The 13,480-nt window shown below is 38.2% G+C and overlaps 1 protein-coding gene across 1 annotated transcript in view; it reads right to left on the bottom strand.

Annotated features, from left to right (window-relative positions):
* The window catches only part of MROH9 (maestro heat like repeat family member 9), a 128,354-nt gene that overhangs the window by 92,549 nt on the left and 22,325 nt on the right, over window positions 1-13,480 (bottom strand). Inside the window, exon 7 of the mRNA XM_077988826.1 lies at window positions 9,174-9,309. Within this exon, the coding sequence (XP_077844952.1) occupies window positions 9,174-9,309 (136 nt within the window). The remainder of the gene's footprint in view (window positions 1-9,173; window positions 9,310-13,480) is intronic.

Here is a 13,480-nt window from a genome sequence, read left to right as displayed (position 1 = left end):
GCCCACTTTTTGATGGGGTTGTTGTTTTTTTTTTTTTTTCTTGTAAATTTGTTTAAGTTCCCTGTGAATTCTGCATATTAGACCTCTATCAGATGGATAAATTGCAAACATTTTTTCCCATTCTGTAGGTTGCCTGTTCACTCTGACAGTAGTTTCTTTTGCTGTGCAGAAGCTCTTCAGTTGAATTAGATCCCATTTGTCAATTTGGGCTTTTCTTGCAATTCCTTTTGGTGTTTTATTCATGAAGTCTTTTCCCATGCTTATGTCCTGAATGGTATTGCCTAGGTTTTCTTCTAGGATTTTCATGGTTTTGAGTTTTACATTTAAATCTTAATCCATTTTGAGTTAATTTTTGTATAAGGAGTAAGGAAGGGGTCCAGTTTCAGTTTCTGCATATGGCTAGCCAGTTTTTCAAGCACCATTTATTAAATAGGGAATTCTTTCCCCATTACTTGTTTTTGTCAGGTTTGTCAAAGATCAAATAGTTGTGGATGTGAGGTGTTATTTCTGAGGTCTCTGTTATGCTCCATTTGTCTATATGTCTGTTTTGGTACCAGTGCCATGTTGTTTTGGTTACTGTAGCCTTGTAGTATAGTTTGAAGTCAGGTAGCATGATGCCTTCAGCTTTCTTCTTTTTGCTTAGGACTGTCTTGGCTGTACGGGGCCTTTTTTGATTCCATATGAAATTTAAAATATTTTTTTTAATCATGTGAAGAATGTAAATGGTAGTTTGATAGGAATAGCATTGAATCTATAAATTACTTTAGGCAGTATGGCCATTTTCACAATATTGATTCTTTCTATCCATAAGGCTGGAATGTTTTTCCGTTTGTTTGTGTCCTCTCTTATTTCCTTGAGCAGTGGTTTGCAGTTCTCCTTGAAGAGATCACATCCCTTGTTAGCTGTATTCCTAGGTATTTTATTCTCTTTGTAGCAATTGTAAATGGGAGTCCATTCATGATTTGGCTCTTTGCTTGCCTATTGTTGGTGTAAAGGAATGCTTGTGATTTCTGCACATTGATTTTGTATTCTGAAACTTTGCTAAAGTTGCTTATCAGTTCAAGAAGTTTGTGGACTGAGATGATGGGGTTTTCTAAATATAAAATCATGTAATCTGTAAGCAGAGACAACTTCCTCTCTTCCTCTTACAGAGTTTTGAGTGTCCTTTATGAACTTTGAATATGGGTCTTTTATCAGATATGTAGTTTGCAAATATTTTCTCCCAGTCTGTGGCTTAACTATTAACAGTATCTTTCAAAGAGCAGAAATACCTAATTTATCATTTATTTTCATTTATACTTTGATTATTGTATCTAAGAAATCTTAACTAATCCAAGGCCCCCAAATTTCTTTGAGTTTTATAGTTGTAGATTTTACATTTAGTTCTATTACTCACTTTGGATTAATTTTTGAATATATATGAAGTATGGATCAAAGTTGTTTTTCTGCCTATACATATTCATTTTTTCCAAACACAATTTATTGAAAAGTTTGTGCTCACTCCTTTAAATTGCCTTTGAAACTTCATAAAAAATCAGCTGACTATATATATGGATTTATTTCTGGACTCTCAATTCTATTCTGCACAATGTTGAATAGAATAGAAGTAGTGATAATACACATCCTTGTCTTGTTTCTGATGTTTCAGGGAAATCATTCAGTATTTTACCATTACGTGCAGACATACCTCAAAAGATACTACAGGTTTGGTTTCAGATCATTGCAATAAAGTGATTATCACAATAAAGTAAGCCACATTAATTTTGTTGGTTTCCCAATGCCTATAGAATGTATGTTTACACTATGCTATATTCTAGTAAGTATGCAATAGCATTATGTCTAAAAACATACATATCTTACTTAAAAACATTTTATTGCTACAAAATGCTAACAATCATTTAAGTTTTCACTGAATAGGTTCTCCTGGCTTGGATCTCCAGCAATCCCTCACCAGCGCTATTGAGCCAGTAGCATCTCTGCAACTCTCTGGGACAGAGCTCCCTGGGAGGGCGAGTTGCCATCTTTGCTGTCTTATAACCCTTACTGTCTCCAGGCTCTTGAGAGTCTGTGGGGACCAAAGACTGGTCTGAATTCCCAGCACAGAGCATTCCCAACATGAAAAAGTGGCTGGGCTATTTTCCACCCAGGTCTCAGTCCTTCTCCTCACTGGACACGGTCTCTTGACCTTGGACTCCAGCACAACCACCCTGCCGCCATCTGACCCTTCAATCAGAGGCAGCCCAGCATCTCTCTGAGTAGAAAATCCCAGAGTCAACCCACAACACCTCCACCACTGCAATTGCCGTGGTACTCCCCTAACAGCCCTTGGGCTGGGGGAAGGAACAAAGGGCCTAATCACTATGCGGGCACCTCCAACACACTCCAGCCACAAGAGGAAAAGGAGTCTAACCCTTATTCTCTGGAAATACCCAACCCCCACTCCTCACCAGGCAGGGCCCCTGGCTCATAACTGCAGAATGGTCACCCACAACCATGGCTGAGCATGTCCCTTGGTAAGTGGCCTGGAGTCTCCCTGGGGAAAGGCTCCCAGAGGTATTTGACAACCTCTCTGCCATTGCCACAGCAGAGTTCTATCCCTGCTGCCCTCAATTTGGGGAAGAAATGAGCCTGAGGGCTACACCAGAGCTTATAGCACACCACAGTCACCATAGGAAGAGGAGACCAATCTTTCCACCTGGAGAGTCCTTGAACCCCTGCTCTCCAACAAGCACAACCCCAAGCTCATACCAGCAATTTAGCTGTCCTACCCTACTGGCTGAACAATCTCAGTAACAGCAGCTCCGTGTTTCTTGGAAGTAGAGCTCATGGGAGCAACTGAAAACTCCTCTACCACTGCCTCTGCAGTGGTACTACCCCTGCTACCCTTGGACTAAAGAAGGAGCAAAGACTGTAAGTACCTAATCTGCACCTCCAGCAAGCTACAATCAACCCAAAGAGAGGGGACCAGTCTGTCTCCCAAGGGTTCTACTTGATGCTCCCTGCTTATCACCAGGCCGGGAACTCCTAGCTTGGGCCCACAGCACAGACCTTCAATCCTGGGTTGATTACACTAAGCAATTACTGACCTGCATCTCTCTGGTGTGGAGCCTCCAGAAGTCAAGCAAAAGACTGTTGGCCAAAATCACTGCCGAGGTTCTTTTCTCTGCTGCCTCCAAGTTAGGGAGGAAATATAAACCTTGAAATCACCCCAGAGTTGTGATAGGCATCCTGGAAGTGCCAAGCCATGATCTATAGCCAACACTCAAGTGGGAAAGGAGCCCATGGTTTCAGGGTACTGAGAAGGAGCATAGCTACTACTGTAAGGAAATATAGGGGAGCCACAACTGAGCAAGAGTCTACCAACTGACCACTGTGCCTAAGTGCCATTGACCAGATCACACCCTAAAACCTCAACACCAAAATATTTCACTAACATACCCTACCATGAAATCAAAGATGAGAAGTCAGATACAAATACAGACCCTGCACAAAGCTCAGCCCTGTGAAGACATCCCAAAAAGAAGTCTGCTGACTATACTCAATCTCCACTGCAGTTAAAGGAATACCCTCATGCAGAGCTGAGAAAGAACCAGTAACTCAAATAGCTAGAGTGTTTTATGTCCTCCAGATGACTGAAATAGTTCTCCAACAAGTGTTCTTAACCAGGTTGGATTGATGGAAATGACAGAAATATAATTCAGAATATGGCTAGGGATGAAGATTACTGAGATTCAGAATAGCAAAACCCAATCCAAGGAAACTAAGACTCACAATAAAATGATACAGGAGCTGACAGATGAAATAGCCAGATTGAAAAAACCTAACTGGCCCGATAGAGCTGAAAAACACACTATAAGAATTTCACAATGCAAATGCGAGTATTAACAGCAGAATAGACCAAGCTGAGGAAAAATATCATGAAACTTGAAGCCTGGCTCTCAGAATTAAGGTAGTCAGAAAAAAAAAAAAGAAAATAGAATGTAAAGTAAAGAACAAAACCTCCAGGAAATACAAGATTATATAAAGAGGACAATTCTATGTGTTATTGGCATCCCTGCTGTAGATGGGGAGAAAGCAAACAACTTGGAAAACATTTCAGGATTTCATCCATGAAAACTTCTCCAACTTTGCTAGAGAGGTCAACAGTCAAATTCAGGAAATACAGACAATCCCTGCACAATTATACATCCCCAAAACACATAATCGTCAGATTCTCCAAGGTCAAAATGAAAAAAGAAAAAAATGTTATCATTTTTTAATATGCCTCAGCTTCCTGAGTAGCTGGGATTACAGGCATACACCACCATGCCTGACTAATTTTTGTATTTTTAGTAGAGACGAGGTTTGACCATGTTGGCCAGGCTGTTCTCAAACTCCTGACCTCAATTGATCCACCAACCTCAGCTTCCCAAAGTGCTGGGATTTATGAGCCACCATGCCTGGCCTCAACATTCTTAAAAAAAAAAAAAAAAAAAAAATTCCAACCAAGAATTTCATATCTGGCTCAGCTAAACTTCCTAAGCGAAGGAGAAATAAAACCCTTTTTAGACAAGCAAATGCCAAAGAAATTCATTACCACTGATCTGCCTGATAAGAGCTCTTGAAAAGAACACTAAATATGGAAAGGAAAGACCAGTACTAGTCACAGCAAAAACACACTGAAGTACACAGACCAGTAATACATAAAGCAATCACATGAACAAGTCTGCATAATTAATCAGCTAACATCATGACAGGATCAAATCCATAAATAACACTAACCTTGAAGGTAAATGGGCTAAATGCTCCAATTAAAAGGCACAGAGTGGCAAGCTTAATAAAGAACAAAGATGCAATGGTATGCTGTCTTCAAGAGACCCATGTCACATGTAATGACACTTATAGCCTCAAAATAAAGAAATGGAGAAACCCTACCAAGCAAATGGAAAACAGAAAAAGGCTGGGGTTGCAATCCTAATCTCAGGCAAAACAGACTTTAAGCCAGCAAAGATCAAAAAAGACAAAAAGGGCATTTACATAAATGGTAAAGGATTCAATTCAATGGGAAGACCTAACCATCCTAAATAAATATGCACCCAAGACAGGAGCACCCAGATTCATACAGCAAGTTCTTAGAGATCGTCAAAGAAACTTAGACTCCCACACAATAATAGTGAGAGATTTCAACATCCCACACAATAATAATGGGAGTCTTCAATATCCTGCTGACAGTATTAGACAGATCATTGAGGCAAAAAAGGTCACAATCTTAAGTGAAATAACTCAAAACAGAAAGTCAGATACCACAGGTTCTCACTACATAATGTGTACACATGGGCATACAGAGCATATTAATAGGCATCAGAGACTCATAAAGGTAGGAAGATGAAAGGTGGGGTGAGGGATGAGAAAGGACCTAATGGGTAAAATGTACACTATTTAGGTGATGCTTACTAGTCAATATATCCAAGCAACAAATCAGCATTTGTACCTCCTAAATCTATTCAAAAAAATTATTATGTCCCCCTAATTAATTGATCCCTTTATCATTATGAAATGACTTTTTTTTTTCCTTGGAGGCATTCTTATCTCTAAAATATATCTTTTTATAGCAATATAATGTAGCCACTCTAATTTTCTTTTTATTATTGTTAACATATCATTTTCTAACATTTAACATTTAATTCATGTGTGTTTTATATTTAAAGTGAGTTTCTTGTAGGCAGCATATAGTTGAGGCTTGCTTTTTATTCAGTCTGACAATCTCTGTCTCTTTACTTCGGATATTTAGAACATTTACATTTATTATGATTGGGTTAAAAATTTTTTTGATTATTTGTTTACTATTTTTTCTTATTTTTTTCCCTATTCTTTTTGCTTCATTTTAAATTATTTTCCATGATTCCATTTTAGCTCCATTTTGGCTTATTATATATAACTTTTTGCTATGTTATCTTAGTGGTGGCTTTAGGGTTTAGATGATACATCCTTAACTTATTACAGTTTACTTTCAAGTGTTATTTTATAGCTTTGTGCATAGGAGAAAAATTTTAAAACACATTTATACATTTTCCCCTGTAAGTTTTTGTGTTATTGTTTTTATACATTTTACTTTTGTTATTATTTTTGCTTTAAAGAGCTGGCTATCGTTTAAAGAGATTTAAATAAGAGAGAGAAATGAATACTTATCTATATTGTTGAAGTTTTCCAGTGCTCTTCATTCCTTTTTGTAGATCTAGATTTTCATCTGGTATAATTTCCTTTTCTAAAAGAATTTTCTTTAACATTTCTTGCAGTTAAAGATCTGATGGTAATTAATTCTAGCAACTCTTGTATATCTAAAATGTCTTTATTTTATTTTTTTTTGAAATATATTTCTACTCATTTAAGGATTCTAGATTGACACTTTTTTTCTTCTTTTCTGTATTTTTTTATGTTGGCTTCATTGCCTATAACTTGTGTCATTTCTGATGAGAAATCTGCTGTCACCCTTACCTTTGTTTCTCTATATATAATGTCCTTTCTCCTCTTTGGCTCCTTTTAAGATTTTTTTCTTTATCACTTGTAAGCAATTTAATTATGATGTGCCTTGATGTTCTTTTCTTCACATTTCCTGTTCTCTGCCATGTTTTTTGGTGTGTGAGTTTATAGCTTTTATTACACTCGAAAATTTTTCAGTCATTATTCTTTAATTTGTTTTTCTGTCCTGACTTTCTCACTTTCAGAGACTCAAATAAGATATGTATTAAGCTCTTCAGAGACTCAAATTAGACATGCCTCATAGTTCATTGATGCTCTATTTGTCTCAGTTGTTTATTTCTCTGTTTAAATTTTGATAATTACTATGTCTGCAAGCTCATGAATCTTTTCTTCTGCAATGTTGTTAATCCATGCCAGAGAATTTTTCTTCTCAGATACTGTCATTTTTATCTCCAGAGGTTCAATATAGGTCTTTTAGGAGTTTTTCTATGTCTCTACTTAAGATGTTTTTATCTTCTAATTCCTTAAATAAGTGGAATATAGTTATAATAAATCTTTTAATGTCACACTCTACTCATTCTATCATTCGTGCCTTTTCTCTATTGCCCAGGCTGGAGTGCAGTGGCGTGATCCTGGCTCACTGCAACCTCCGCCTCACAGGTTCAAGCAATTCTCCTGTCTCAGCCTGAGTAGCTGGGATTATAGGCACATACCACCACGTCCAGCTAATTTTGTATTTTTAGTAGAGATGGGATTTCACCATTTTAGCCAGGCTGATCATGAACTCCTGACCTCAGGTGATCTGCCCGCCTCAGCCTTTAAAAGTGCTAGGATTACAGGCGTGAGCCACCATGCCCGGCCTAATAATTTTTTTTTTTAATTGGACTTCAGACATGTTCATTTTAACTTGTTGAGTGCAGGAATTTTTTTATTTCTAGGGGTATTCTTCAGCTTTGCTTTGGTAAATAATTAAATTATTTGGAGATAGTGATACTTTTAGATCTTGTTTTTAGGCCTTTTTAGGTAGCACTGAAACAGTTTGGTCTGGGGATGATTTTTTTCTCCTAATGAGACAAAACCCATCTGAGTACTCTACCTCAGTACTTGTGAATTATAAGCTTTTAAATTCTGGCTTACAGGCATAGGTATTATCACCAGCCTTTGTTGAGCACTGGATCTTTTTCTGTAATCGTTTTTGTTGTTTCCCACCCTTCGAACTCAGGCAGTTTACTCACATGCATATTCTCATTAGTACTCAGCTAAATACTTAAAGGGGGCTCTCTTTAGATCTCTGAAGATCTCGAGTTTGTGGGTTTGTGCGTGTGTGTGTGTGTATGTGTGTGCATGTACTCATGTATGCCGTTCTGGTACCCTGGCCTTTCAACTCTAGATATTGACCTATCTAGACTCCCATTTCTTTTTAACTTGATGAGACCACTGGCTTATCTCTTTTTGTGTTGGCTCCTAGAAATGTACTCTAGGTGGTAAGCTTAGGCAATTACAAACCCCACCTCATTTGTTCTTATCTTCTCATCTTTCAAGAGTCATTATCCTTTGTTATTTAATGTCCAATGAATTGAAAACTGTATGTGTGTGTGTGTATATATATATACACACATATATATAATACATATATATATACATATATACACACACACACACATATATATATACATATATATACACATATATATACACACACACACACACACATATATATGTATATACACACACACACACACACACACACACACACACACACACATATATATATTTTTTGAGACGGAGTTCCACTCTGTCACCGCTCTGTCACCCAAGCTGGAGTGCAGTGGTGTGATCTTGGCTCACTGCAAGCTCCGCCTCCCGGATTCATGTCATTCTCCTACCTCAGCCTCCTGAGTAGCTGGGACTACAGGCACCTGCCACCATGCCCGGCTAATTTTTTTGTATTTTTTAGTAGAGACGGGGTTTCACCGTTTTAGCCAATAGTCTCAATCTCCTGACTTTGTGATCCACCCGCCTTGGCCTCCCAAAGTGCTGGGATTACAGGCGTGAGCCACTGCGCCTGGCCAAAAACTATACATATATTAAGGTTGCTTATTATAGGAGGGTAAATAGAGTAAATCTGTTCTCTGTTATTATATCCTGGACAGAAGCAGAGGCATAGGCTCCATAGACAGAGGCTCCACCCCTTACAAATATACAAGTATTTTTAAGCTTTGTTCTAGAATGCAATTAAATTACTTGGAAATAGTTTAATACTTTCAGGTCTTGCTTTTATGTTTTGTTAGACAAGTCATAGCAACATTTATTTTAATCCTAGGCTGATTTTTCTCCACCATTGAAGCAAGAATCTTCTGAGTAGTCTATCAGATGCTCAATTAGATAGAAAAAATACCTCATTTTTAAAGTCCCATTGGTAAACTCTCTCCTTCTCCGTCCTTCCTGGTTCTACCCAGCATTCCTCTCCCCACCATTAATACTCAAGTAATCTAAGAACAGTACTTTATAAATCTTGAAGAACCAACCACACTATTACCAGAATTTCTTGACAATGCGAAAAAGATTCAAAGATACATTTTAGAAAGTATAGCTATGACTCTTGGGACAGGATTTAGAAATTAACAGACATAGAGCCTTCCCAGGACCCATAAATTGCATAACGAGGGATATATTCTTAGTAACCCTGAGAAAAGATAGTGAACCATTCTTACCATTCTGACACTGTGCAATGTAGAGGAGGTGACACATTCCCAATGACGCTTGTTGTACAATCGAAGGATCTTCATGGGAACACAAAAGAGACAGCTCTGCTGCCAGGAGACCCAAACATGGAGCATCAACACTTGTCTAATGGAGAAACAAAGGAGAACATTCATTTGCTATGCATAGCCAACATGAAAATGTCTGCATGCATCTGATCCTGTTATAAATCAGACTAGGATTCTAAGATAAGCTTCAGAGTTTACAATATCTGTAATCAAATCCTGGCCCCGTTACTGACTCTCAATTTCCTCATCTGTGAAATGAAGATAATAAATTCCACTTTGTAACAGTTATTGTGGAGAGTAAGGGGTAACACTGATGACAAGAAGAAAAAATCCTAGCAAAGTACTTGGAAATAATGGTGACTCAACTAATGCCATGAAGTGGCATGAAGTGGGTAGCCATTTGCGGGTAGCAAATTCCCAGGACGTGGAAAAGTAAGGTGGGATGTGTATTTCCAAAACCTTTAGTGTTTCCTTTTCCACATATGAAACACTATAAGTCACTGAGGAGGTATGCCACTTTTCCTCTTGAAGTTGTTCTGATTCCTCCCAGGGAAATTTTTTAAAATGCGGAGCATTTGCTTTTGATGTCAAAGCTACTACCAAAATATTTCTGTATTTCCTTCTACAACTTCTTCAACACTTCGACTAGTCAAATATTTAGATTTTCATCTTAATGGACCTGTTTGGCTAGAGAATATCCACATAGAGAAGAGAGTAGAGATAGAAAAGAGGAAAGATACAGAAGGCATTTGCTTTTATGAAATTATGGGTGCCCTTTACCAATTGTGTGTGCCTTTTTTTTAAAACAAAGAAGGGCTCTGATTAAATGTAGATTTGGCGAACTAGCAGCATGGCTTGCAGATAGTTCTTGCCCCCAAGACAAGTGATTACTTTTCCTAGGTAGAGGCTTTGATGATTGGAGCAATTGTTGATGGTAAACTCCTGAGGGATCGCAAGGCCTGCTTCTGCTTCTGTTGACCTTTTTCATGCCCCATTTTCCCTGCCCTTTACGTGACTTACCTCACCACTTCCTGCCCACTCTGTCTCTCTCTCTCTCACACACACACAGAAATTCCTAAGGAAGAAATATGAAGTGGCCTGGGTCATCTGGGTCACGGGCCAAGGCCATAATTGAATTGTGATGTGGGGAGTGAAGGTCTCAGTAGGAGAACAGAGATTATAAATATCTTTTTTTCCGTGGATATTCTGCTTGTATTCTTTTCCACCCATACAAAGACTGGCCTGGTCCTTCCCCTTTTAGGAGCTCTGTGGCTTTGGAGAGTCTGGGAGCAGACAGTAGCAGCTGCCTCTGCTCTAGGCCCTAGGGAGAAATGCTCTCTTTCCCTGGAAGTCCTTTTCTTTGGGGTTTATATTCCAAGGTTTTTTTCCCCCACTCGATGGCAAGATCGTTGTGTATGGGCATGAGAAAAAGGAGCAAGTTTTCTCTCTCTACAGGGCATGAGAGAAGCGTAGTACTTCTCACAGCTTAACTCACTGAAGCTGAGCACCACTTACAGGGGACTGGCCTCACAGTCATCTTATATTACAGGTTTTGCCTCAAATGTCCTCCCTGATTATCCCTGCTCAGGAACTTGTTAAATGTGTAGTTCTTAGTGGATGTTTTTGTAAATGAAACTCCTCGTGGTTTCCTTCTCTTCTGTTTGCCAGTTAGGATCTATCTAACTGTATATGTTAGGTGGATGCCTCTAGCAGAGTATGTGTGGTCGTGCCTAGACTGCATTTCCACTTACTGTCACCAACTAAAAAGGCATGTTTAGGGAGTGGGACATGACCCAAGGTAGGCCGAGAGAAGAGTAAGGCAGCGTGGATCATGGAGCACACTGATGTATATCCTGCACAGCCATTCAGAAGCGTGACAACCACAGCTACCCCTCCTCTAAGACAAGACTTTGAGAGCTTTCAATATGATATATCCTGGCTTTATAGAAAATCTACCCAAGTACTAAAAAGAAGCAAATATTTAAAAAATGGAGAAAAGTAGCTTCTCGGTATTCACTCCTAAACCTAAGTATTCCTGCTTAGTTTTCTGGCCCTTTTAACTGTGCCCTTTCTTTGTAGATCTGGCCTCTCCAGTCGCTTATCTTAACAATAATGATAGTTTTAAGTGCTAGGTTCCAGAAGCAACCACTTCCGTGGTTTTCAGCTGCTTCTTCTGGAAGTCATCCTTGTTTCTATAAACAATGCATCTTCACTTCTAACATCAGTTTGAGACATTGTCTATCTCAATTCCATTCTTCCACTTCCCCACAATTCTCTCAATAGAGAACATTACTCATCATAGTATATTATTTTTAATTCTTCTACTTTTGTGTTTTACTACTATATTAATACTTTTATTTCTTGTTTCATAGAACAGAAAAACAGAATAGGAATATAACAGGATAAAACGTAATAACAGAATAGGAACATAAGTAGAATCATCCAGAATGTAGCCTTTTGTGCCTGGCTTCTTTCACTTAGTGTAATGTTTTCAAGGTTTATGCATGTTGTAGCATGTATACAACTTTATACCTTTTTATGAGTGAATAATATGCCATATGAGTATGTTACATTTTACTTGTTCATTTGCCTGTTGATGGACATTTAGATTGCCCTTTTCAGCTATTGTGAATTTTGCTGCAATGAACACTTTGTATAAGTTTTTGTTTGAACAACTGTTAAATTCTTTTAGGTATATACCTAATATTTCTGTGTCAAATGGCAATTCTATTTTTAACTTGTTGGAGAACCACTAAACTATTCTCTGCACTTTAATTTTTGCACTTTTGAGCTCGTAGCATTTACATTGTGTTCAGTAACTCATTTAAGTTTTTCTGTGCTGGGTTTATAGATTAATTCTAAAAGTTAAAAATCAATAATATGGTCTCACCATGACTAGGTAAAATTACTCAATGTATAGGCTAAGCTCACTTTAGTTATATTTCCTTTTGGCATGTACCTATGTCTTTCTCATCTGTACCCTGCATTATCTCTTTATTTTATTTTTTAAATTATTTTTATTTTTAATTTTTTTGGAGATGAGGTCTCACTCTGTCACTCAGGCTGGACTGCAGTGGTGTGATCATAGCTGACTACAGCCTAGAACTCCTGGGCTCAAGAGGTCCTCCCATCTCAGGCTCTCAAAGCACTGGGATTATAGGCATGAGCCACAAAGCCCAGCTGTCTCTCTATCGTTAATAGTATTTTTTTCTTTATTTACCTTTGTCTGTCTCTTTTATTTGCAGAGTTTCCCCAAATTTCACAAAGTGTGGTTGCTGCTTAATATTTAAGGATGTAATGCCTGTTGATGGGGTTTTGTGTGTGAGCAAGGGTTGCCACCTGTTGTACTTTGTTTTAGAGCAGCTAGGAGGGGGGATAGAGTCATGCTGTAGTATATCTAGATAGAATGCAAGACTCTTTTCTCAGGGAACTTAACAATGGTTTTTGCAAAAGAAAAATTCTCAACTTCTGTCTGCCAATGTGTGTCAAGAGGAATGCGGGACAACATAGGTTCTTCTGTACATGCTTTCAATTAATACTTTGAATTAATGCATATGTTTCCAGCCTGCCTTGACTCCCACCCCTTATCATTATTTGGCCTTTCATAACTCACCCTCTAGGGTTCTACAGGGAAAACTGCTTTTCTTTCAGCTAACCCCTATCCTATGCTCATGGTCTCCCACCACTCAGTTCCCCTGCCAGGTTTTATCTTCTAACTAATCTGTCTTCCAGAAATTTGTTGGCATGACTAGCCCATTGAAAACACTTCATTAATTCTCTTTGTTGCTGTGTATTTATACTTTTAAAATATTTTATTACCATCATTTTGTAGGGACTCTGGAGAAGAAAGAGATGTATACATGTGGACAATTTGTTAGATTTAGCTGGAAATCCACCATCCATTTTTAAATGCTGATGTGCCAAAGGGACAAAGCTAGGGAAAAAACATCTCAGTGCTATAAGCTGACATGCTTAACTCACATTTCTTTGCCTGTTGAAAGTTGAATCATTTAATTGAAGGGACATGTGCTTTGAGTGTAGGAGTTTCTCTATCCTGATGGGCACATGGGTCATGTGAGACAAATCATCACTTTAAAAATGTTTATGACAAGATAAAAATGATAGAATTGTTCAATAGGACAAGAATCTCTGACACTCTGGAGGACCTAGGCTAGGGTTATTATGAAGAAAAAAGTCTATCCAATGTAGGAACAGTACCAGACAACAAATGAGGTGGATGCACTTAGAGA

The sequence above is a fragment of the Macaca mulatta genome, chromosome 1, assembly GCF_049350105.2.
Source record: "Macaca mulatta isolate MMU2019108-1 chromosome 1, T2T-MMU8v2.0, whole genome shotgun sequence".
NCBI lineage: Eukaryota > Metazoa > Chordata > Mammalia > Primates > Cercopithecidae > Macaca > Macaca mulatta.
This window is presented reverse-complemented; position numbering and strand designations above follow the sequence as displayed.